This window comes from Halichoerus grypus, chromosome 1 (assembly GCF_964656455.1).
Source record: "Halichoerus grypus chromosome 1, mHalGry1.hap1.1, whole genome shotgun sequence".
In the NCBI taxonomy this organism is placed as follows: domain Eukaryota; kingdom Metazoa; phylum Chordata; class Mammalia; order Carnivora; family Phocidae; genus Halichoerus; species Halichoerus grypus.
The window spans coordinates 55,052,586-55,078,368 of record NC_135712.1 but is presented as its reverse complement, the minus strand read 5'-3'; the positions used below and the strand labels follow the sequence as shown (position 1 = coordinate 55,078,368).

At 39.8% G+C, this 25,783-nt stretch overlaps 1 protein-coding gene across 1 annotated transcript; it reads right to left on the bottom strand.

Moving 5' to 3' along the window:
• Nucleotides 1-11,937: 11,937 nt before the first annotated feature.
• Nucleotides 11,938-25,749, bottom strand: C1H3orf85 (chromosome 1 C3orf85 homolog). The gene is made up of 4 exons (XM_078065809.1): nucleotides 25,734-25,749; nucleotides 25,581-25,638; nucleotides 14,126-14,259; nucleotides 11,938-12,711 (listed from the first exon to the last, which is right to left on the bottom strand). Exons 2-4 carry the CDS (start codon nucleotides 25,627-25,629, stop codon nucleotides 12,622-12,624), a joined length of 273 nt encoding a protein of 90 aa, XP_077921935.1. The 5' UTR covers nucleotides 25,630-25,638; nucleotides 25,734-25,749; the 3' UTR covers nucleotides 11,938-12,621.
• Nucleotides 25,750-25,783: the final 34 nt, after the last annotated feature.

Sequence of the window (25,783 nt, the reverse complement as noted above, 5' to 3'; positions counted from 1 at the left end):
GGGCCAGCAATAAAAAATCTCGGAGAGCCAGGAAAGTAGTTGAACTCAATGTCATAGTGCAGAGCCAGAACCAGCAGGTATACTGGGAACCAGCTGAAACCAGCTGTCAGAGCTTCTGTCCCAACTTGGAGTTGAGTAACATCACATCAGCAGCTTGAAACTGGCCTGGCAGGAATGTTTACACCATGGAAATCAGCAAGCTCTGCTAACCAGGAATTTGTTGTCATCGTTGGTCTTGGAGAGCCAGCGCACCACCATATGTAGACAACACAAACGTCTACACTCCAGCAGCTGGACTAGACCGTGCAGAAGGAAGGAGAAATTGAGAGGAGGACTGGGGGAGATGGGAGCCTCCCCCATGCAGTCTGTTGAGAAGTTTCCAAGGATGTTCTCCCATCCAGTTTTCACAGTAAATATTAAGTATATGTGCATGGCCCTTTAATTTGTAGAACCCAGAGATCCTAACTTCCAGATCATTCAGTCTGGTGCTACACAGAGCATTCTGAATTTTGACTCAATTCCAAAGTGCTTCATTCAGGTAGGAAGAGAATGAGGATCCCCATCAGGAAAAGAATAAGCTAAGAGAAAGAGAGTCTAAACACTGAAAATAATTTTGTATCACATTAAACTCTAACTCACATCTGCCATGCCTAAGGCAAGGTAAGATTTCCATCAAAAATTACTGTTACATTGACTGCAATCAGGTGGAAGTCTCCCAGCAGAGTTCACATCATGGTTTTCATTATTACCATCAACACATCACCACCACCGGAAGCAACAGCACTATCATTTATTGAACAGTTACCCTAAGCCAAGCCCTATGCGAGTCATTCAATAATTATTTATTAAGTGGTTACTTTGTGCCCGGCTTGTGCTAGATTAGTGGTTGTCAGTTTTCTTGGTCCCAGGACCCCTTTACACTCTTAAAAATTGTGTAAGGCCTCAAAGGGCCTTGATTGTGTGAGTTCTAGCCATTGATATTTACTATATTCAAAATTAAAACTGGGATATTTAAAAACATGTATTAATTCATTTAGTTATAATAATATAAGCCCATTACATGTTAACATAAATATTTTGTATGTAAAAGAGCTCATATTTTCCAAAAGAAAAAAATTCTGAGAAGAGTGGCATTTGCTTTATAATTTTACAAATCTCTTTAATGTCTGGTTTAACAGCAGGCAGGTAGATTTTCTCATATCTGTGTCTGAATTCTATTGGTTGCACTATCTCTCACATGCAGTTTCTGGGAAACTTCATTTTACAGTCATGAGAATGGGAGTGGGAAAGGCAAATAATGCCCTAAGGTACAGTTTTGATTCCATGGCTCCCCTTCCAGAGTTTAGGGACCCCCAAAAGTCCCCAGACCACACTTTATTTATTTATTATGTTTTAAAGATTTTATTTATTTGACAGAGAGAGACAGCGAGAGAGGGAAAGAGAGGGAACACAAGCAGGGGGAGCTGGAGAAGGAGAAGCAGGCTTCCCGCAGAGTAGGGAGCCCGACGCGGGGCTGGATCCCAGGACCCCGGGATCACGACATGAGCCGAAGGCAGACGCTTAACAACTGAGCCATCCAGGCGCCCCTCCAGACCACACTTTAAAAACTGCCATACTAAATTGGGTATTTAACCTTTGGACCTTACATCATAAGGTTAAGTCTCTGGTATACCGTATTTAAGCCCACAACCCTATAAGATAGCTACTTCTATTGCCACCGTTTCCAACATGGGGAAACGAGGAGCAGAGAAATATATAATATGAAAATATATTAGTAGAATTAAAAGTGGCAGAGCTGGTACTCAAACTGTGTATGTCTGATGCCTGAGATGATGATAGCATCCACTATACCATTTGTTTCCTAATGAACCACACAGAGAGCAAAGTTCATTACCTACTTTTTAAAAGTTCCATTAAGGGCACCTGTGTGGCTCAGTTGGTTAAGCATCTGCCTTCCACTCAGGTCATGATCTCAGGGTCCTGGGATCCCGTCCCACAATAGGCTCCCTGCTCAGTGGGGAGTCTGCTTCTCCCTCTCCCACTACCCTCTCCCCTGCTCATGCTCTCTCCCTCAAATAAATAAATAAATAAATAAATAAATAAATAAATAAAATCTTAAAAAAAAGTTTCACCAAGATAGGAAAGTTTGAACATCTTCTGAAGAGATCCTTTACAAAAGAACTAATCCAGTAGCTTCTACTATTATTTTGTCATAACTGAAAATAGTATCCTGAGGCAGGCCTTTTGTTTGTTTGTTTGTTTTGAAGGATGGCAAGTGGCTGGGATGGCTGATGTCCTCTGAGAATTTGGAAGTGAAGGAGAAGAACGTGTAGGGAGACCTGACCAGGAAACTACTGTCTTTGAAACAAGCCCAGCTGTATGGAAAAGGTTGGTTTGGTGTCTCCAGTCAGTCGGAATAGTGAGTTGCCATGGCCCACAAGGTTCTCTGTTTCCCCAAAGATTCCTTCTTGGCTGCAGAGGTGTGGTGGCACAAAGTATTGTCTTTACTGAGCCCCGACAATAGACCTGGGTGCTATCTGTGACCATACTTACGGGAAAAATGGGTTCCAGATGTCATTATTGTCAGATGACCCAGGGAGGGAACAGACAATAACTATAACATCATCATAATCCATTGACAAAATTTCTCAGGAGTTTTATAAATAAAGTTCTCTTTACCTATAATCTCTACTTTCTACTACCTCAGTACCATGAAGAAGCTATACCTTCTTAGGTATAGCTACCTCAGAGTTCCTTTAAGAATTGCAACGTCTAGAATGTTCGAAGATCACCTGGCTTTTCTCTAGCATTCTAATACTACAGTAGAAAGAGCATGAGCTCTGGAGGCATAGAGGTGAAGGTGTAATTGCAGGATCTGCCAGGGATGAATTGTGTGGTCTTGGGTAAATGAGCTCCTGAGCTCCAGCTTTTCATCTGCAGATTGAGGAAGACAAAATCATCCTTGTGGGAACATTGTGAGGCTTAAATGAGACACTAAGGAAAAGGCACAGTCCAGTTCCTCGCATTCAAAGACAGATGTTAAAAAGACATTACTTCCCTTTTTCCTTCTAAGTACAGTGACCATGTAATTTATCATCCCAAATGAAACATTTTTGAGAACAAGGGGGAGGCTTGGTTAATAATTATACCTGAACAACTGATGTAAACTGGGAACATCTTGGGCAATCCAGGTGCATGATCACCCTTTCTTCATGTAAACCATTCTGGAAGGCAGGTGGGCATTGGCACTGACATAATTTTGTAAGGTCAGAGGAGTGCTTTTTTTCTCTTTCATTAAAAAAAATTAATAGACAAGTTTTTTAGAACAGTTGTAGATTTACAGAAAATCGAGCAGATAGTACATAGAGTTAGTTCCCATATACCACCACCTCTATACGCAATTTCCCCTATTCACATTTTGCCTCCGTGTTGTACATTTGTTACGAGTACTGAACTCGTGGTGATACATTATTGTTCACTAAAGTACATGGTTTACACTAAAGTTCACTCTGTGTTGAAGAGTTCTATGGGTTTTGACAAATGCCTAGTGTCATGTGTCTATCTACTATTTCAATATCAGACAGAATGGTTTCGACATCTAAATATCCCTTGTGCTTTACCAATTTATCCCACTCTGCCCCCAAACCTCTGGCAACCATGGATCTTTCTGTCATATAGTTGGAATCATGCAACATGTAGTCTTTTCACACTGGCTTTTTTTTTTTTAAAGATTTTATTTATTTATTTGACAGAGAGAGACACAGCGAGAGAGGGAACACAAGCAGGGGGAGTGGGAGAGGGAGAAGCAGGCTTCCCGCGGAGCAGAGAGCCCGATGCGGGGCTCGATCCCAGGACCCTGGGATCATGACCTGAGCCGAAGGCAGACGCTTAACGACTGAGCCACCCAGGCGCCCCCACACTGGCTTTTTTAACTTAACTATATGCATTTAAAATGTGTCCATGGCTTTTCATGGCTTGATAGGTCATATCTTCTTATTGCTGAATAATATTCTACTTCCTATATGTACCACAGTTTGTTTATCCATTCGCCCATTAAAGACATCTCGGTTGCTTCCAGTTTGGGGATATTATGAATAATGCTGCTATAAACATTCATATGTAGGTTTTCATGTGGATATAAGTTTTTAACTTGGGAAAATACCTACAAGTGTGATTGCTGGATCACATAATAAGACCATGTGTAAGCTTTATAAGAAACTGTCAAGGGGCATCTGAATGGCTCAGTTGGTTGAGCATCTGACTCTTGGTTTTGGCTCAGGTCATGATCTCATGGGTCATGAGATCGAGCCTCACACCAGGCTCTGCATTCAGTGGAGAGTCTGCTTGAAGATTCTCTCCCTCTGCTCCTCTTCCTCCTCATGCCCACCACACACACACTCTGTCTCTCTGGAATAAAAAAATAAATCTTAAAAAAAAAAAAGAAACTGTCAAACTGTCTTCCAGTGTGGTTGTACCCTTTTGGCTTCCCATCAGCAATGAATGAGTCTCTGTTGCTCACCATCCTCGCGCCCAGTATTCAATATGGGCAGTTCTCTCATTCTTTTTGTTTCTCTCAGATCATCACTAATTCATGTAGTCCTTAATATACAACTAGCAATGCCTTAATTTTATTTTATTATTTATTTATTTTTTTTTTAAATTTAATTTAATTTTATTAGGTTAGTCACCATACAATACATCATTAGTTTTTGATGTAGTGTTCCATGATTCATTGTTTGCATATAACACCCAGTGCTCCATGCAGTATGTGCCCTCCTTAATACCCATCACTGGGCTAACCCATCCCCCCAGCCCCGTCCCCTCTAAAACCTTCAATTTGTTTCTCGGAGTCCATAGTCTCTCATGGTTCGTCTCCCCCTCCAATTTCCCCCCCTTTGCTTTTCACTTCCTTCTCCTAATGTCCTCCATGCTATACCTTATGTTTCACAAGTAAGGGAAACCATATGATAATTGACTTTCTCTGCTTGACTTATTTCACTTAGCATAATCTCCTCCAGTCCCATCCATGTTGACGTAAAAGTTGGGTATTCATCCTTTCTGATGAATGCCTTAATTTTATAAATCATTTTGTGTTTAAGTTAAAGTAGTTAAATCCTCTTCTCTAACTTTGGTCCCCTAAAATGTATCAATCATGATTAATCTAAAGAACCAGTTTTAAACATCAACAATGAGGAAGGTCATGATTATTTTTGCTCAGATAAAGAACTGCATAAAATTTAGTGTTTTCTATGAAACTATTGTTTTAAAACAACTTATTTCTTTTAAACTCAAGAGGAATAGAATCCAAAACTATTAATATTTGAATTTTCATGTATTTTGTTAAATTTTCAAAATTAATCACTTGGGAAATGAGAGACAAGAGGAAAAAGGTGAGGGAAAGGTTTTGCTACTTATCAAATACCTTGGGTTTTTTATTTACTTGTTTGGTGTCTTGCTTGTTTTGCTTTTGCCAGAGTAGCGTTAGTCGATTGTTTTTCATATGAAAATCTTTGATTAGGAAGTGAGTCTATAACTCCCCAAATCTAACACCTGTGTTTGTGCTTAATATGATCTGAGTAGATAGTAGAATGAAATGAGAATGGAGCATGAAACCAAATGTTTAAAACCGAACACATCATCTCCTGACCTCATGAACCTATCAGAGTTTCCTGCTGTCATCTCTCAGTTCTGTTTTTGAAACCTCATTACCCATGTCACCCGCATTTGAAACTGTGCTGTCATCTTTGACTCTCGTCTCTCTCCCTTACCACTTGTTATGAGCTGTCTCTATGCAGCAGTGTTGTTTTGTTTTGATTAGACCATTGTATTGTTGAAGCAAGTGAGAAAAAGACAGCTGGAATGTCTTGCCAAATGTAACTTTGGATGACATTGCTAGACTGGAACATATAAAACTGAATCTTTTTTTTTTTTTTTTAATAGTAGTGGGCTCTTAGATAACCTGTCCTCTTACCAATTTCAAGAAAATCTTAAGAAGGCAACCTAATATGCTTCCCCAAATCTTACCCAGTTGGAGGGGAAAGAAGAAAATGGTCTCCAATGGTCAACTCTTATAATACGCATTACCTAGAAGAAGAGATGGATTTTCTACTAACAATTTTCTATTAACACTTCAGCATTCACTCATTTATCAGGTTCATCGGCGAAAACCTTGGAAGATAGGACAAAACTCACTTCCCAGCCTCCCACTTGGCCTTCCCCCAGATAATCTTCGTTGACAATGACACTGATGGCGTAGTATCTTTCTAACTGCAGAGCCAAGCAAATTACTCCTCCGTGTAAAATCCTTCAATGGCTCTCAGTACATGCAAGACAAAGTCTGAAAAGATTTTGGTGATTTGCCTCTGACTCATTTTTTTCAGCCTCTCGTCCTTGGCTACACCTTCAAGCGCAGTGTTGTCATTCTCTGGTGATTCTGCTCTCTCCTACACAGGCTGTAAAGTTCACTCGATAATCTCCTTACTTACCTTCAGGACTTAAATTAGGCAGCATGTCCTTTCTAAAGCTTACGTCAATCACCACGGTGGACTTTAGTTATTCACTCAACAAGAATTCACTTAGTGCCTACTCTGTGCCCGTTGCCGCTCCAGGGGCTGGGGATGCCGCTGTGATCAAGGTAGATCAAATTCTTATTCTCCAGAATATAGAATAGTGTAGAGGAAATGGAGGGAAGGGGGACTTTCACCTAATAAAGAAATACATAATAATAAATAAATTATAGGTAAATAAACGAACAAGAGAATTTCATGTAGTGCTATAAAAAACAGCAAGAAAGGAAAAAGCCACATAGCAGACAGGGACTGCTGGAAGCTGAAGTGTGGCAGGCAGAATAACGAGCCCCTAAAGATGTCCACTTCCTAATCCTGGGCTATGAGTGTGTGGTCTTACACATCCTACAAAAAAAGGATTTTGTAGACGTGATTAAGGTGAAGGATCTTGGGGAGAACATGGTACATTATTCAGGTGGTTCCAATCAAAGCCCAAGTTCTTTTTTTTTTTTTTTTTTAAGATTTTATCCATTTATTTGAGAGGGAGAGAGAGAGGAAAATCTAGAGCTCAAGAGGAGGGGGAGGGAGAAGCAGACTCCCCGTCGAGCAGGGAGCCCGATGCGGGACTCAATCCCAGGACCCTGGGATCATGACCCCAGCCGAAGGCAGCCTCCCAACCGACCGAGCCACCCAGGTGCCCCCAAAGCCCAAGTTCTTAAATGAGGAGACATTTTCCCAGCTTTGGTCAGAGAGAGAAAATGATGGAAGAAGGGGCAGAAGATGCAGCATTGCTGGTTTTGAAGATGAAGGAAAGGGACCATGAGCCACAGGATGAAGTGTCCCACACGCTGGAAAAGGCAAGGAAGCAGATCCTCCCCGGGATGGTCCTGAAAGAAATGCAGCCCTGCTAACAGCACCCGTGGCACCGATGTTGGACTTCCGGCCTACAGGAAAGCGAGATGATCAATGCATGTGGCTGAAGCCACTACATTCAGCTACTTATGACCAGTTAGTCAGGGATGCATTGTCTGAGGAGGAACCCTTGAGCTGAGATCTAAATGATCACAAGAAGCCAACTCATGAACTTCCTAGGAAATGTAGTCCAGGCAGAGGGAAGCATAAATCTCTGAGGTTGGAGCAAACTTGGCATGCTTTACCATAACGTGAAGGCCATGACGACTGGCACTTGTTAGTGAGAGGGGAAGCAGTCCAGGAGGAGATCAGAGCTCCAGGCAGGTACCAGGCAGGTACCAGGCAGGCATCAAGAGCCTTCTGCTGCTTTAAGTTGTGTTGTGGCCCTGCCGTCATTAGAGTGTGTGCATATGGAGACTCCTCAGTGCCCTGTGAGGCCCTGGAGAGCCTGAGGAGCAGGGACTGATCCCACTCCTCTTTGGCCCCCCAGCACAAGGTAGTCATAGCGCCTCAAACATACAAGCTCACAAATGTAGAGCTGTGGGAGAGCTGTTTGAGATTCTTTAGAAAAGCAGAACAATAGTAAGATTAATCTGTTTGGAAATACCAACTATTGAGAGCTCCCTGAATTTTAATTTCTTGCTTGTCGTCATTTGGGTAACCATTTTATGGCGTATTAAGGGAAAGTGATTTGTGGTAGTATGTGAATCAAAAAGCTGCAATTCAGATGATAAAACAAAATTGTTGTCTGCGGTCCCTGGTGGGATTTTCTTTAACACTGCTATCATAATCAGGTTTGTTTCTAGCTTAAAAAAAAAAAAATGAGCAATAGCCCTTGGGTGTTTATTAGATGAAAATTTTTCCTAACAGTTAACACTATTTTGAAAAACAAAGTGGAGATAATGTACATTCTATTATTGCAAGCAAGTGTTTGTAGAGGGACCATTCTGTGCCAGAAGCTTAGCTCCTGCAAGCCCCACTCCACTTGACTGAGGCTGAGGCTGGTGCTTTTATCATTTCCATTTCGGAGATAGGAAACTCAGCCACAGGAGGGGGCTATGACCCCAGGCCTCTGGCTCCAGAGGCTACATTCTTAAATACCGGTTACATCCCTCGCTTCCCCCAAGGAAGGGGTAGAACTAGGAACTAAACAAAAGTCTCTCAGGAAAATGTTGGAGAGTCTATGTATGGTATTTAAAGGTATTTAAAATTTCAACTCTACAAATCCTGGTAATTTTTTTCTCTCTGTAGTTACTGCCTGATTAAAGATCATCAAAGAATCCCTTGTAAAATATACTTTTGATGGAGCAAAAGGGGGTGGGGCTATGAAGGCATACCTTCCTTGAAATTATCTGTTAAAAAATAATTAGCTTGGTTTCTCACATTATGATCAGAAGAAGAAAATGCTGCAGCTTTTGTCACTGATGGATGGGATAAAATATTTTGAATTTAGATAATTTATTTCTTTTTTACATTTGAACGGCCTTCCAAGACAGTTCCAATTTGTGATGTAATCTCCACAAACATTTATGTATTTTTTTGTCTCTGATTTGAAGGAGTCTGGCAATATCTCTGCTTCAGACTGGTGGTTTGTATATTTAACCAGTCAATGCTAAATTACTTTCAATAAAATTAATTCCGGCTGTCACTATCATTGAAGATAACAGTGTGAGATATATATATTCTTTGCCTGGTTCAGTTGCCTGAGATGTTTTAGATCAATTCGAGGAATAAGTAAAATCAACACATGAAAATAAATACCTTCATTTTTAATTTGTTCTATATGTACAGTACTCCCATCCATTAGTTATTCTATTTAAATTACAATGAATTGGCACAGGAGGATGGATATCTTTTGGGATTGACTCTGATGTGTTGGTGAAACTGAAGTCCAGAAATGAAAAATATTATTGAGTTCTTATTCAGTTCTCTTATCAATTCACTGGACAGCATGTAGATAAATTATGTCGCATCTTATTTGTTTGTCCTGCTACTGATATAAGAAAGTGTCTTAGTCTGTTCAGGCTGCTATAACAGAACGCCATAGACTGGGTGACTTATAAACAACAGAAATTTATTTCTTATAGTTCTGGAGTCTGGGAAGTTCAAAATCAAGGTGCCGGGAGATTTGGTGTCTGGTGAGGGCCAACTTTCTGGTTCATAGAAAGATGTCTTTTTGCTACATCCTCACATAGTGGAAGGGGAAAAGGAAGTCTCTGGGTTTTTAGTTTTTATCTGTAAAATGGCATCTGTAGGACTGGCCTTAGCTTGCTTCCCTTTAGACCTCAGAATGGAAACTTACTTCAGAAGAATTCAGAGTCACCAGAGCATTTATGGTTTTTGGTTTGGTTTTGTTTTTTTGAGAGAGAGAGAGAGCATGCATGCATGCAAGCAAGCATGGGCAAGAGGGATTGGAACTCGATCCCAGGACCCCGGGATCATGACCTGAGCTGAAGGAAGACACTTAACTGACTGAGCCACCCAGACACCCCAGAGCATTTATGTTCTTTTTTTTTTTTTTTAAGATTTTATTTATTCATTTTACAGAGACAGAGAGGGAATAAGCAGGGGGAGCAGCAGAGACAGAGGGAGAAGCAGGCTCCCCACTGAGCAGGAAGCCCAGTGTGGGACTCGATCCCAGGACCCTGGGATTGTGACCTGAGCCAAAGGCAGACACTTAATGACTGAGCCACCCAGGCGTCCCAGGTGCATTTATGTTCTTAATGCTGCAGTAGAACCTGAGAACATCCAGTTGCAGAGTCTATATAGAGTCTCAGGAAGTGAGGAAAGGGGTAGTTTCTGATCTCTATTTTTCCTAATATTGTGCAATTGCTGTAGTTTGTTCTGGGTTCTTAAAAATGTTAAATGGGTCTTTAGCCTTGAAATAAGCGACTTTTACATAGAGTTTATAAATTAGATACAGACTTAAAGCAAATCAGAGGACACCCTCCCCCACCACACACACACAAATCACTTACCATTTTGAAAAAAAATCAGTTAAATTGAGTCAGCCAGATAATTGGTCCCTCAATACAATCAATTTCTTTAAGCACTGAATTAAGAGTTGTTCTGGTCGAAACTAATTTTGCATGTAGACACTAAATATGTGGTACTTAGGTTTTCTTAAGTCCTAGAAAAACCTAAATACTCTAAAAAAATGGAACACTCACCACTTCTTGCTCAGCTGTATGGACGTTAACTGTTGCCTTTCTAGAAAAATTATTTTACGTAGACCAAGAATGCTTTCATTTGTTTGTTTTCTGGTATCATATAAATTTCCAGTAATTTCTCATGAAATTATGTTTGAATAAGAAACCCCATTTCCATGCTTGTTTAATCTGATGACAACCTCTCGGTAAAACTGCTTTTTAGTGCTCCATAAATCAAAATTACCTTGGCAGCTAACATAATTTCACACTATTGGTGGCTCACAACTCACCCAGCTTCTTCCTTGTATTATACTGAACAAAATGAATGAATTAAAGTCCTTTTCTTTTTCTCCTCCACATGTTGCTTCCATCACAGCTTTGAGAGTGTGTGTGTGCGCGTATGTACACTCTGAATAACCTAATCTAGGTTGTAATAGTTAATGTATGTGTCAATGTGGCTGAGCCACTGTACCTAGTATGAGGTCAAACATTATTCCGGATGTCTCTGTGATGGTGTTTTTGGATGAACTTAGCATTTCAATTGGAGGACTTTGAGCAAAGCATATGGCCCTCCATAATGTGAATGGGACCCGTCCAATAAATTGAAGGCTTAAATAGAACAAAAAACTGACCTTCCATGAGCAAGAGGGAATTCTGCCAACAGATGGCCTTAGGATTCAAACCACACAATCAGCTCTTTGCTAGAGTTCTGGCCTGATGACCTTCAGACTTGCACTCCAACATTGGTTCTTCTCTGGTCTCCAGCCTGCTGGCCTACCCTGCAGCTTTTGGACTCGCCAGACTCCATAATCACAGAGCCAATTCCTTACAATAAATCTTTTTCTCGGCATATACACATTCCATTGATTCTGATTCTCTGGAGAATGCTGATCAATACTTGGGCATTCTCTAATTTTTTAATTAAATGATCAAAGAATGGAACTTTGTGGTAGCAAATGCATACTATTGTTGAAACCCTGAGATGGATTCATGTACAATCTTAACTTTCTTACTGCAAACCCAAATGATTTATCTTCTTTCTTTTGCCCATTCAGTTGTGCTTTGATTTAAAAATCTCTGTGTATGTATTGGAAATGGATAATAGTTAAGTGCATAAATTATGCATCAGCCTCAAATTTCTCACTGCAAAGGCCTCTAGGGCAGGGGATAGGAAGTGGGGAATACCGAGTGCCAGTGTCCTCTTGAAGAGGAAAGTGCTGGGCTGAAGTCTTCACATTGCAGCTTCTTCATGTTTGATTTTTCTGACATACCTGCTGCTGAAAAAGTGCTTAGGACAATTGTAAAACCAAATATAGTCCACTTTTCTTTAGAGTCAATTTTTCAGTTTTATTGGAAAACAGTAATAAATGTCCCTGGCCAGAAAGTTAAAAATGTTGTTTCAAATTGAAATAAATATCAATATATTATGGACTATAATGCAAAACTTGCACAAATTTGACAAAACTCCTAAGGAGGTCTCCACTTACAGATGAATGTTTCCAGTGGGTTCCTAGTCATCATCTACCCCCAAATAGAGTTAAGATGGTATTCTCTACTGCACTCAGCAATACACTTTTGATAGAAAAGTTTCAAAAGCATGATCTTAAAATAGGCTGGCTTTAAAAAGTGAAAAGTATTGAAGAAAAAGGAGAGGACCAACTCCATTTGAGACCTCCCTCTTCCTTTTATTAAAAAGAGAACGCTTTCAAAAAGCAGACAATAGAAAGTGAGCTATCAACAGTGAGTTTTAATGACACTACTTTTTTTATTTTTTATTTCCTTGTCCATAAAAGCCCCTTTTTGATAAATGTTATTACTATAGTCATTATTTAAGTTCTCATTTTAAGAGCTACAATTTATTGAGAACTTCTAATTCTAGGTCTCTACTTGGGTTTTCATATTTACTCCTTTCCACAGCTCCACAAGACGGACATGTTAAATAATCTTGTAAATGGCATGGATTTGCCTCCAGGTCTCCAAAGCCCATGGTTTGGGTCCATTGCCATGTTGACTCCCACTGTTTTTGCTCTCCTGGTTTAACCATCAAAGCACATTTACTGGGCAGTGGATATGTCAGAAGTGAAGGCATTCACATTCAGATAATACTGTGCTGTTGTTTTCAAAGCAGTCCATGTTTCATGAACCTGCAACAAAAGAAACTTTAAGTCATGATCTCTGAGTATGGAGAGCACATGCCATATCAGTTATTCAGGTTATTGTACAGATAATCCTAAAAGACTGAGAGAAGTAGAGTGGAAGAATAATACCCGATAAGGTTTGGTTAACATACTTTTAGTGACCTGTATACTTCAATGCTTAAGTGTTTTATGGTATTTTGGGGCCACTGTATGAACCAATGTGGTAGTCTCCTGTTACATTGTAGTATCTGTCACTTGATCATAGCACTGGTCTACAATTAGAGGCAGGAGTATACTTGAAAATTTCAGTATTCCCTAAAGAAGACACAGTCTACCCACTTATATAATATTTAAGTTGCCAAATAAACAAATGTCTGGTTTTAATACCTCTAAATGATGCCTGTTGGAGAAAAACATGCATAAAACTCGATGCATTATTCAAGCCGGTGGTTTTCATCGCAAATGCTAACCAGAAACGAGCCAATCCTGGTAGACCAGTTAAAACTCAGCCAGGCAGAGTAAGGATAGGACCCAGGCCCCAGAAAAACAAGAACATTCCATTTTTTTTAGTGATTTTATACAACCCTCTAGCCTGGTGATAGAGCCTGATACACGTGAAGAGATAAAGGACAAACAAGTGAAGGGATTAATTAATTTGTTATACATTTTTGTTTTCTAAATTGCTGAATTTTAAGAGGGAAATCATGAATAATTGAAATCCTCAGACAATTCAGCAATTTTATTTGGCCTGGAGTTTCTTCCATCAAAAAAGTAAACATGGAATAAAACTGGCTAAGGCACATTTCTTCTTTATTTCTCTTGGAGTGAGACTTCCAAATGAATAGAAAAGTGTACAAAAGTCAAGCAAATGAAGGAATGACATTAAAGTTTTGCATAATTATCCCAGAGGAAAATAAGCTGTTGAATAACTGAAAGGGAACGAAAATGTGACCGTGATCCATTCATCCACCCACCCAAACATGCAATAATCTACTGAGATTTGACTGAGTAACAGTCATTTTGATAGTTTCTGAGAATAGTGACCTTGATGGATAAGACGTGCACCTTACGTCTGTAGCCTAGGTAAGGGAGGTTGGGTGCACAAAGCAACTAATTCCAGGGTGACATTTAGAGAGCTATTCACATGTGAATGGCATGCAAAGGGGAGAAAAGAAAGAAGGACAAATGTCATCCAGGAAAGAAGGGAAAAGTTTCAAAAAGGAGGGAACATTTGATTTTATTCTTGAAGGAAGAGGTGGAGTTTACCAGACAAAAGCCACTTTATGGGGAGGAAATGGCAGCTATAGCTCAGGGTGGCTAGAGAGAAAAAACTCGTGGGTTGGGCTGGTACTGGGTTGATGGCTGCTGATGCAGTGCTTACTCAGCAAGATAGATGGTGCATTGTTTCTAATGCAAATACCTGATCAGCCAGCGAGTTGCCCCACATATTTGGATTCTGATCTGGGTCCCAGTAATCCTGCAAATATATATGTCTTTTGAGATGTAGGAACTGGTTTGCTGGGTCCTCCAACAAAAATGGCGCTCCCAACGCTCCTGTAATTCAGAGTCCAAGAGCACAGCATCTTTTAAGGCAGTAGTTTACATCTCAATGTTTATCTTCTTAAAGAGACACAGCTGTGGTGTTTGGGAGGTTGGGGGCCTGAGAAGGGAGCCCTGAGAAATCTATGCGCCAAGGGAGATGACCACTCCTCAGCCTTCCCTCATCCCTGAGCTATCACCACCCTATGTGTCCTGCATATAGTGCAGCATGAAAGCCATGTGCTGGATGGAAAAGATTTTTACAGCCTTCTGTACCTGCACGGGAGCCCACAGACCGGGATTCAAATTGCAGCTCTATCACTTTTCTGGACAAGTTGCTTAATTTCTCCAAGCTGCAGTTTTCTTGTATGTAAAAAGTTATAATAATAATGCAGTAACACAATAATATAGGATTACCGTAAGGGTTGGGTCTATTAATGGCTATAAACCATCTGGCTCAAACCAGGCAGTCAACAATCTTATTCTTCCTTTCCTAGCCTTCCAAAAGAGATCATATCTTTCAGTTTGAAGTAGACTGCTTCCAAATCTGGCACTGTGGTTTAAATTGTTAGTATTGATAGATCTATCACTGAATTGAAGAAGTTTGCATTTTGTACTCCTTCCCAGTCCAGGATTAAGGGGAAAAAAAAGATGATTGTTTTTAAAATCCAGACTGTTATAGTATCTTGAAATTTTAACAGTCTATATTATATTTCATTTCCAAATAAAACACAATCACATTCAGAGTTCTAATTTGAATCAATATCAAGGAAGAACACACTCCTGACCTATTTGTGGTAACAATACAATCTGTTCATTGCTTGTGATAAAGAAGCATTTATTACAAATGTTATGTTAAGTACTCTATTGCTTCATCATTAACAAGACTCTATTGACCAGAGTTATAGTGAACTATAAGATATGAAACCTCTCCTCTGTAGGGGAGGAGGGAGAGGGGTACAAGATTCAAAATAAAACAAGGCAACATAGGATTTGATTGTGCTAAGGGAGTTTAAGAGAAGGTGTCCTTATTGAACTTCGGGGCTCTGGGGCACAAACAGACATTTTCATGGTCAGGAAAATTGCTGAATCTATTCCATAAAGAAAAGATTAAATTTAGCAGGATAGGAGAAGGAGCAAGACTTTACATTTTAAGCTGAAGGAATGATGTGGCACTGGGAATCTTTAAAATGGATGTAAGAAGACAATGGTTAGAGGGAGCTAGATTATTTGTGCGTGTGTGTGTGTATTGATGTCACACACAAATAATAATGATAGCTAACATTTATTGAGCATTGCACTAAAAGATACTTTACCTGAATAACCTTATATAATACAACAAACCGAAGAAGTAGCACTGTCAATCACCTCATTTTGCAGAAAAGGTAACTACATCACACAAAAGTTAAATAATATGTTCAAGGCCACATAGCTAGTAGGAAAGGGAGATGGAATTCTCCCCTTAAAGCCACTGTGCAATATTATGACTAAGAGACAGGAATGCTTGGGGCCAAAGAAAAGTAATAATAATAAAAAAAAGCCTTATGCATTTATAAAAAAGAGACAATCATTACTTACACATTCCTTATGATCTCATGCTTTTCCAAGCTTGACCTTGAGCACTAAGCAGGGTTCTAGTTATTAGCTCTATTACTTCTAGTTTAATTTGTTACCCCACTAAGTTCTGGTTCTAACTGCCTACCTATTGAAAATGACAACCTCTGTGGATATTATACATCAATCAGGCTGTCTCTGGGTGCAAAATATTACTAGTGATGAAGATAAAAAAATGGCTCAGACATATTATCTATTAATAGGATATTAGCAATTTTAGTTATTCATGACTTAAAAATAAAAGATAGAAGTCAACTTTTCAGTAGATATTAGTAACAGATGATAGTAGTAATATTGGCCTGCTTCTGGTCATCTAATTCAATACAATCAAACCAGCATGCCTGTGGAAGCCATCCTCCAATATGTCCCCCAAAGACCACTGCCTTCTTGGTATTCAGATCCCCTGTGGTCTTCTTTCGTTTAGTAGGGTGGACCTGTGTAGCCACAGGATACTGTGGAAATGACAGTGTGTGCTTTCTGTGGCGAGCACATAAAAGGCATTATAGCTTCTGTCTTGCACCTCTCTTGGATCGCTTGCTCTAATGGAAACAGCTGCCATGTTGTGAGGACGCTCAAGCAGCCCTGAAGAGAGGCCCGTCTGTCAAGGAACTGAAGCCTCCCACCAACAGCCACACAAACGAACCACCTGGGAACCTAAGGCTTTCGTTCCAGTCAAGCCTTCGATCACAATAGCCCTCACTGACATCTTTACTGTAATCTCATGAGAGTTCCTGAGTCAGAGTCACTGACCCAAGCCACTCCCCAATTCCTCAGAAACTGTAAGATGATAAATATTTCTTGTTTTAAATTGCTATGGTTTGGGGAAATTATTAGGTCATAGTAGATAACTAATACGATACATTATGAGTGCCTACTGATGTCAGGATAAACTGCTAATCACCAGAGCTGAGACCCAGGTGAAGCCAAGTGAGTCCACAAATAGAAGAAACTTGCTCTCAAGCTTACACAAATTTTGTGCCGTAAGTTCTCCACTTGCCTCACCCTCGTCCCTGCTTGGATAATCATCGTTGCATAGAAAGATAAACAAAAAACAACCCTTGCCGCTAAGGAACTCATATTGTATTCAGAGCTCATAAATAATGATAAGGAAACATACTGTGACCAGACCGTTTGAAGGGGAAGTGATTAATTCTGATATTGGTGTGGAGGGATCACAGAGAAATTGGTTTTGAGTTGAGCTTCCAAGGTTATGGGCTGTTTCCACAGTGAAGAAGAAGGGAGCAGAAACAAAGAGCATGTACTCCAGGCTGAGGAAAACTGGAGAGCACAGGAACAGAGGAGCAAAGTAAGGCTCAGGTTCAGTGACCCCCACTTTGCCAATGTGATTGCAGGGTAGGGCAGAGGTATGGATGTGCTCAGAGAATGTCGGGGGATTATTACTGTCATACCAAGGAGTTTGGACTTTATTCTTCAAATCATTAATATTTCTGAACAAGAAAATGATAGGACCAGATTTACTTAAAATTTTTTTGTTTGATTATGATTAAAATATGCATAATGTAAAGCCATTTTAACTATTTTTAATTGTACAATTCAGTGGCATCAAGCACATTCACAGTGTTGTACAACCATCACCACTATCTCAAGAATTTTTTCATCTCCCGAAATAGAAACTCAGTACCCTTCAACAATTCCCATTACTCTCTCCTCCAGCCCTTGGTCACCACCATTAGCTTTCTGTCTCTATGCATTTGCTTATTGTAGGTACCCCATCTAAGAGGAATCATGCACTATTTGTCCCTTTGTGTCTAATTTATTTCACTTAGTAGAATATCTTCAAGGTATACATGTTGAAGCATATATCAGCTTTGCATTCCTTTTTAAGACCAAATAGTATTTTGTACATATATGCCAACATTTTGTTTATCCATTCACAGATACTTTTGGAAACTCCTTTGTCAGTGGTGTTGGAAGGCAGATGGTAAAAGGAAGAGAGAGTGAGAGACATAGGTTGGAGCCTCTTCTAGTGGTCCAGAGGACAGATAAGTAGGGCCTGAATCAGATGAGTGACACCAGGAATGGTAAGACAGGACTGCTTGGAACAGAACAGGGAACTCATTCGTTTGGGCTCACTGGTGTGCACTGACCAGCGTTGAAGTTCTGGTTTTAACTGAGATGTGTTCATAGGAAACTTCTCAGATTTCTCTTCATTCTCTTTGAAAAGGTGTCTGTTACAGTGTTACACGTTTAATGTGTTCTTCTTCTGTTTATTTTATTATTTTTAAAAGATTTTATTGATTTATTTGACAAAGAGAGAGAGAGTACAAGTAAGCAGAGCCGCAGGCAGAGGGAGAGGGAGAAGCAGGCTCTCTGCTGAGCAGGGACCCCGATGTGGGACTCGATTCCAGGACCCTGGGATTATGACCTGAGCCAAAGGCAAACGCTTAACTGACTGAGTCACCCACGTGCCCCTGTTCTTATTCTGTTTAAAAAAAAAAGGAAGGGGAGGTTTCAAAACAGAGTGTCTAGGCAAATAAGATCCAGTATCAATACTTAATAAATGTTTCTTTTTTTAAAAAATATTTATTTATTTGAAAGAGAGAGAGCGCGCATGAGCAGGGAGATGTGCAGAAGGAGAGGGAGAGAGAAGCCCAAGTAGACTCCCCGCTGAGCACAGAGCCCGACTCGGGAGCTCAATCCCATGACCTGAAATCACGACCTTAGCTGAAATCAAGAGTTGACCACTTAACCCACCAAGTAACACAGGCATGCCTCTAATAAATGTTTCTACATAAATTATGCTTAAGATATAATTCACAACTAGATAAAGAGAGTACATTAACCACTTAAGATAGTGTTACTTGGAATCATCCAAAAGTAAAACCAATATTCTGCACCATGATTGTCCTGGTGCATTGTACAATCGCTAAGGAAAAAAAAATGCTATTACATAAATCTTGGCAGAGAAGCATGCCTTAAAATATAAAGCATAGCTATTTTAAGCTCTAATAATTCTGTCTTTTGTAAATCTTCTCTCTTTTTGCTCATGGAAAATGTTTCACTGATACAATGTCCCCCTCCCCCTTGCCCCTGAACAAAGCACCTACCTCAGCATTATGTGCCCAACAGGCATCCAATAAATATTAATTGATGGTGATAATAGCATCACCCACGAGAGAGACAGAAAGTAATATTTATTATCCTACTTTACAAGTGAGAAAATTGACACACAGAGATGAAATGACTCACTCAAGGTCACATAGTAAGTCATTGGCAGAGCTGAAATAAAATGCAAGTAGTACAGAAGGGCATGCTATTATCCTCTCTGCTTGAGAAATTCCTCCTCCCTTTTTCATTCCGCCTGATCAACCTTGAAAGTTAGTGAGAGCAAGATCACAGTTTGTGTTTGTAAGCCTCTATAATACTGCTGGGGTTTGAAAACTGAACCCTGAGTTTTATTACTTTGTTGGTTTTTAATTTTTTTTTTAATGTAGGCAGTATCAGCCAGGTTAATGCCTTTTTTAAACTTTAAAATCATAAGCTATAAAAAAATCTTCCTCTTTTTCTTTCCAACTCCCTACACAACCTCCTTCCTTTCATCCCATATCATAATAGTTTTAATAGGATCTGTCAAGCTTAGTTCTGCTATCTAAACATGTCTCGAATATCCTCAGCAGAAAATTCGGTACAGTTGAAATAAGGCAGACACTTCAGAGTATGGAGACATTGGAGATCACAGCTCTTGCCACACAAGCCAAGAAGGATCAGAGATGGGGGGTCTTATCCTAGCCCTGCCCGTGATTAGTTGGGTTATTAGTTGGTTACTCCTGTCCCTCCATTTCCTGTTCTGAGTCATATGAAGCCAACTGAGATCTCTTGCAGCTCTAATATTTTTAACTGGAATATACTCATAACCAATAGGTCATTAATTGAAACTTACTTTCTCTGCATGGTATTAGGGCATCAGAAGCATATAGAATATGCTAAATGGGTATAGCTCCTGGTACTGCCAAGGAGCTTACATGCTGAGAAATTCAGCACTGAGATAGACAGAAATAAGTGAAAGAGAAGTCAAAGTAGACCTAGTCAATAATTAAAGCAATACAAATAAAAATGTATTCACCTTATGCACAGAGATGAGTGCCCGTCATGGGCCGAGGAGCTGTACGCTGGTGACAGAAGCTGTACAGTTAGAAGTGGAAGGGTTCCCTATTTTGCCATCATCCAGAGAAGGCTGAAAAAGAGTCTTTAAATTTGATAGTGGAGAAATAACTGAATAGTCTTTATACTGTGCACGTGACCATGAAGATTATCCTTGTGGTAGGAACCTATATGCTAAAAAGATCAGAAAGCCTGATGTGAAATGAGCGATACAGAATGGAAGGACAGAGGCTGATAGCAGAGACCTGTTTATTCCCTGGAGAGTGAACTCATTTAGAGTAACCTCAGGCCACCCTTCTCCCGTTTGTAGACTCTGCCTCTCAGAAGGGGCAGTGCCCCCATGTAACTGGTAAGTCCAAGAGGCATAACTTGGCACGTCCAGCTAGCTCTTCCTTCTTCCTCTTGAGAGTTAGCTGCCCTCCGAGATCACCCTTTCTCTTCTGGTTCTGCAACCTGCAACTGGATATGAAATTTGCCAAATGCTGGGGTCCAGTCACCAGGCCCTTTATATCTTATACTATGTTATATTTTCCAAATTAGCCTTTCTCAGTAATAAAGGGAACCGATTGCCTTCCATGTTAATCTTTGGTTTATTTTTCAACTTGATCAAAAGCAGGCCAAGAAGGGGGGTGAGAGTTCTATGTGTCAGAAGGTGGGGCAGAGAATCCAACAGGTCTGTTGTCTCAGAGCCTCCCTAAGAAACAGGGGGGAAAAAAATCCAGCACAGACAGGGCGCTCCCACCAGCAGGAGTTTGTCACCCCTGGAAAGCCATGACTGTGACTTCTGTGGATATTCATAGACGGTTACATGAGGGAAGGAATTCTACGTCTGTGAATAAACGTGGTGGGATTTAGCAGGGGCAGAAGACACAGAAATGCCTGGCAAATCCACAGGATGGGCCACAGCTAGCTACTTCCCTTAGAGGCTGGTGATACGTCTCTCTCATCTCTCTGCAGTACTGCCTGATGCCTGAGATGCCGGAGATGGAGAATAAGCATGACAGTCCCGCCGCAAGTTCTCAGACATACTCAGGGATGGGATGCTGAAAGCAAAGCACTCGGCTTTCAGCATAACCAGTGAAAGAATAACATTTATTATTCGCTATTTTTATTGGACTGAGTCTTAATCCCTTCCCTTAAAATGTTTATGTCTTTAGAAAAAAGATGAAATAACTGCCCAGGCACATAAATTAAGTATTAAACTAAAGTATAAATGGTCACGAGGAATTAAGGACAAAAGAGGGTCAGGAGAACAGTCTCTACAGACATCTTGGCAATACAGTAAAATTTCCTGAGATCTCGCTAACTGTAGGAGAAATGTTATAATTTTGTGAGTAATTAAAATACTCATGTTTAGGTTCATATTCTTAAAATTGAATATTTTAGGGGCGCCCGGGTGGCTCAGTTGGTTAAGTGTCTGCCTTTGGCTCAGGTCATGATCTTGGGGTCCCGGGATTGAGCCCTGCGTTGGGCTCAGCGGGGAGTCTGCTTCTCCCTTTGCCCCTCACCCTGCTCGTGCTCTCGCTCTCTCTCAAATAAATAAAATCTTTAAAGTTGAATATTTTATTCTCCGTGTTAAGTAAATAATTTTTGTTATAAAATATGAAATAGTTACTTTTTTCTTCCCACTCTAAATTTTGGTCACTGACCCAAAAATTTATGGTGGAAGATAGAAGAGTTATATTTACTAGAATAGATTCTCTCTCTTTGCTGCAATTCAGATAAAAATTAATGAGAGAGAGAATGAGAGAAGAAATTTGGGGTTTGAAGAAAAAAGAGAAGGGAGAATTCAAGCAAAGAAATCAGAGGAAGCAGAGACAAAATAAGGGAAGTTACAAAAACAAAAGTTTAAAAAGGTGAAAAGCCATGGAAAAAGGGAGCAGGGAAGCAAAAGGCCAGAGGGCAGAGAGCTGATGGAAGTCAACTGGAAAAAAGAAAGACACTGAACTTTGGGACCAGCTCTCAAACCCGGTCATCTTACTAAACTGTTAATGAAATGCTTTCATAAATGAACTTTTAACTCAGGGAACTTTGGCTTTATTGATGTTAGAGCTGCTGGCGTGTTGAGTACTTTGCAAAGTAAACAGGAACTAGTATTACTCGAATTTAAGTTCAGTCTTTTTTAACCTGCTCGCAACACGCTAACATACACCCACATACATGCTTGCATGCACCACCATGTAATTCCCTGGGGCATATTTTGGAGCTGGCATATCTTTTATTAGCTTTTGATTTTGTTGACAGAGAAATTTGTAACTCACGAAAGGTAGTGTTTTGTATGATTCAATAGTAACCCCTTCTGGGTCATTGCTTGTGTGTGTTGATGGGTTTTCCAACTCCAGCATCATGACAAATGATGCCATGTGGACAGGAAAATAAATGGTTTTTCTGCAACACCCAGAGTGCTCAACGAATCTAGACATAGGCCCTGATATTTTTCTCTAACTTAGATATTTCCCAGTTTATTCTCACTACTTACTTTCTTGAGAGCATCGATCAATCTTAAGCCCAAGTGAGTAGAAAAAATTAAGAACAAGTTCTTATAAAATAAACCAAAACTATATCCAGAAATACAGACTCTCCAAGGAACAGGATGGTGGGGTGCGGCTGGATGACTGAGAAGGGCCGTTCCTTCTATGGATGGTGCAGAAGGCAAACATGGAGGGACTGGAGGGGCTGACTCGGTCCAGGGGAAGAAAATATGAGCTTAAAAGCTCTCATCTAAAAAACCCAACCCAAACCAACCAACCAACCAAACAAAAACCTTCAAGACAAATTGCTCTTGGTTACTAGGCATGGAGTCAAAAGTATGAGCTGGAACAATGCTAGAGAAACGGGCTAAAGGCAGTTCTCTTCCCCTGTCTAAAACCAGAAGACATACTTGGACTTCATGTGATCTGATCACAGATTAACAATATGGGCATGAACCTCCAAATTGTCCCATATACGGGTCAGCTTCAAGGACTGGTTTATTTACTTTGCAAAATACGTCCCAAATGCGTGTATTTTCCATATTTCTTCTTTGTGTGAAATGGGGCTGTTTGATTTTGATGAGTGCCTTCTGGAGCTGGAATAGATGAGTTTAGAACCTCTCTCTACCCTCACCACAACTAGAAACTGTCATAGAAAGCCTCTGGTTATTTCTTAGTTTGGCTCTGTTTACTCACATAAAATCATCCAGCTCCCTAACTCCTGGCCTGTTCTTGTAGAACCAAGGGCTGTGATATTGGCCTTATTCCTTTCTCAGGAGGAGGCCTTGCTCTGTGCTCCTTTGCCCATTCCGTAGCTACATGTCCCATATCCAGCAGGGCAGTGCCAGAGGGGACAGTCTGCGTAGCAGAAAGAAGGGTTTCATTCTCAGAAGAGCTGGATGTAGAATTTGCATGTGAATCCGGCATCCACCATGGATTAACTGTGTGGCTTAATCACTTAGCTTCTCTAAGCCTAAATTCCCCTGTAAAATAAAAATCATGATACTTATTTGCACAGTGATTAGAGAGTTGACTTAAGGTAACATATGGAAAGCCCCTGCCCACAGAATAGAGACTTAAAGGAGTAGTATTCATATTTGCTGGCTTTATTGTAGGAGAAGGCAGTTCTTGACCTAAATGCTGAAGAGAGGGGTTTTGTTTTGTTTTTTAATCAAATCATGACACTTGGACTTCTAATTCTCTGACCAGGGAACCGGTTCCAATGTGTATGAATTACTATTTTAAGAAAATCAATAAAATGATTTGAGGACTGTGCTCATAAATGTAATTACTTGGGGAAGGTTCTTCATCATTTTTGGCTTCAGCATTCCCATTAGGAAAATGGATAATGAGATCTTTTCTCTATTTACTTCAAATTAAGTTCTGGACAAAAAAGTAATTTGTTAGACAACTAATCTGAGGAAACTTTTTTTAAATATAAAAACAAACTTTTTAAGATGGTTGTTTTCTTAGGATACGTAGAGAGCTCTAGGGAAGGGCAGATGAATAGGCTACATTCTTAAATGAAAAATGGGAGGAGGAAGAGAAGAAGGGAAGAAAGTTGATTCAAGCTATGATTTCCTACTTGAGAGCTGTATGATTTAGAAAATGTCAGTTAAATGAATTATCTGTGTAACAAATGAATCTGATTCTAAAGACTTAAGTGTACTCAGCCTATACGCAGTAAAGGCTTCTTTCCTGAGATCTAAAGGGCTAACCCCACCGTGTCAGTGTTCCTCTGTCCTTAGTTTCTAATTCTCAACTTGTTATTTCATGAACTTTAACCACATAATCTTATTTCTTTATTTTTTTAAGTGAAATCAGTCAAACCAGTTATCTTTCTAGGTAGACATATTTGTATCTCAGCTGGAGTTAAAGTTAATTCCAACTTGTTTCTTAAGAAAGTCTCTAAAAGGCATTTTGCAGGACCATTTTCCTTTTGTCAGATATTTTTGACTCTGCATGTTCACAGGTGAAGGTAGACTAGCACTAGTGCTCTTCGCCTTGTGCTAATCTACCATCACCCACTGGAAAGCCAACTGCATGGATCAGCAGGCAAAGCAAAGCAACGACTGATGGATTATAACTAGCCCATGACTTCAATTTACAGTGTGTTCCTGCGACACTCACTTAAACTGAGCCAGCCTCACTTTCTTCATCAGGAGATGTGGGCTGTAACCAGGTGTGATTACACATGCATTGATGATAATTGCCTAATAATAACTTGGCTAAAAATTTCTAAATCATTTATTTAAACATGTCCCAAATGCAAAGTATAACAGTGATGATTAAAACTCTTTATTAAAATTATTTATATGCTTAAGAATAAAAGGCTAATTATATACACATACATATATGTACACACTTACCTAGATTCATATTTTAGGTATATACCTATATCCTTTTATTGATTTGTGTGTGTATGTGTGTGTGTGCGCACCTCAAGAAAAATATGTAGATTTTTTTGCATGGGTTTCAAGTTGATCATAAAAGTAGAAATTTATTCTTATGTAAGCATTTCATCAGAAGTATTTATAAATTATAGAGATTTAACTGTAAATATAATTTACACCTTTGTAAGTATTTTCAGTTTTGGTTACAAGAAAAACAAACGACCTCTCAGTTCCATTCAGAAAGAAGTCACTGAATTATTGGGTCAGTTTGGCAGCAAATCATCTGACCTTCAGTACCTTCCTCGATTTGTCTTTAAAACACCACTTCTCTGGGCTACAGCTTGCTCTAAAGGTTAATGAATTCACACTCTCAAAGTGCGTTGAGGTCTCCACATAATGGTACTATGTAAGTATTACAGTTTCTAAAAGGCATTTGAAATTTTTCTTTGTTCAAGGACACAAGAGCACTTCTTTGGAGGCAGCCCTTAACTAGATTTCCTAGCAAGAGTGACATGTTAATATGTGAATACATAATTAGGAATAAAATGATCACACGCAATTAACACTAACATGCTCAAAACCACCACATGACGTGACAGTTGGGTTTTCCCAATGCTCTAGAATTGATCTGTGAATAAAACATATTTGTTCATTTCTTTGAAAAAGTCAAAAGGGGTTATCTATCAACCTAATCATTGTAAAAGACATGATAAATAAACAAGAAATGGATTCTTACCTATAAGCAATGTTGAACACAGGGCTACTTGAAGCATTTTATAGGCCATAATCCTGTTCTGGAAAGAAAAGATTATTTATTGTAATTTACACCAAGCAAAGCTTTAGGTCACCGCGGCTGCTTTCTAGGAGCGTGAAGCCTTTGTTGTGTTACCTGGCCACCCTGCGAGCTGAGACGAGTCAGAGAGGGCGTTGCATAAGATG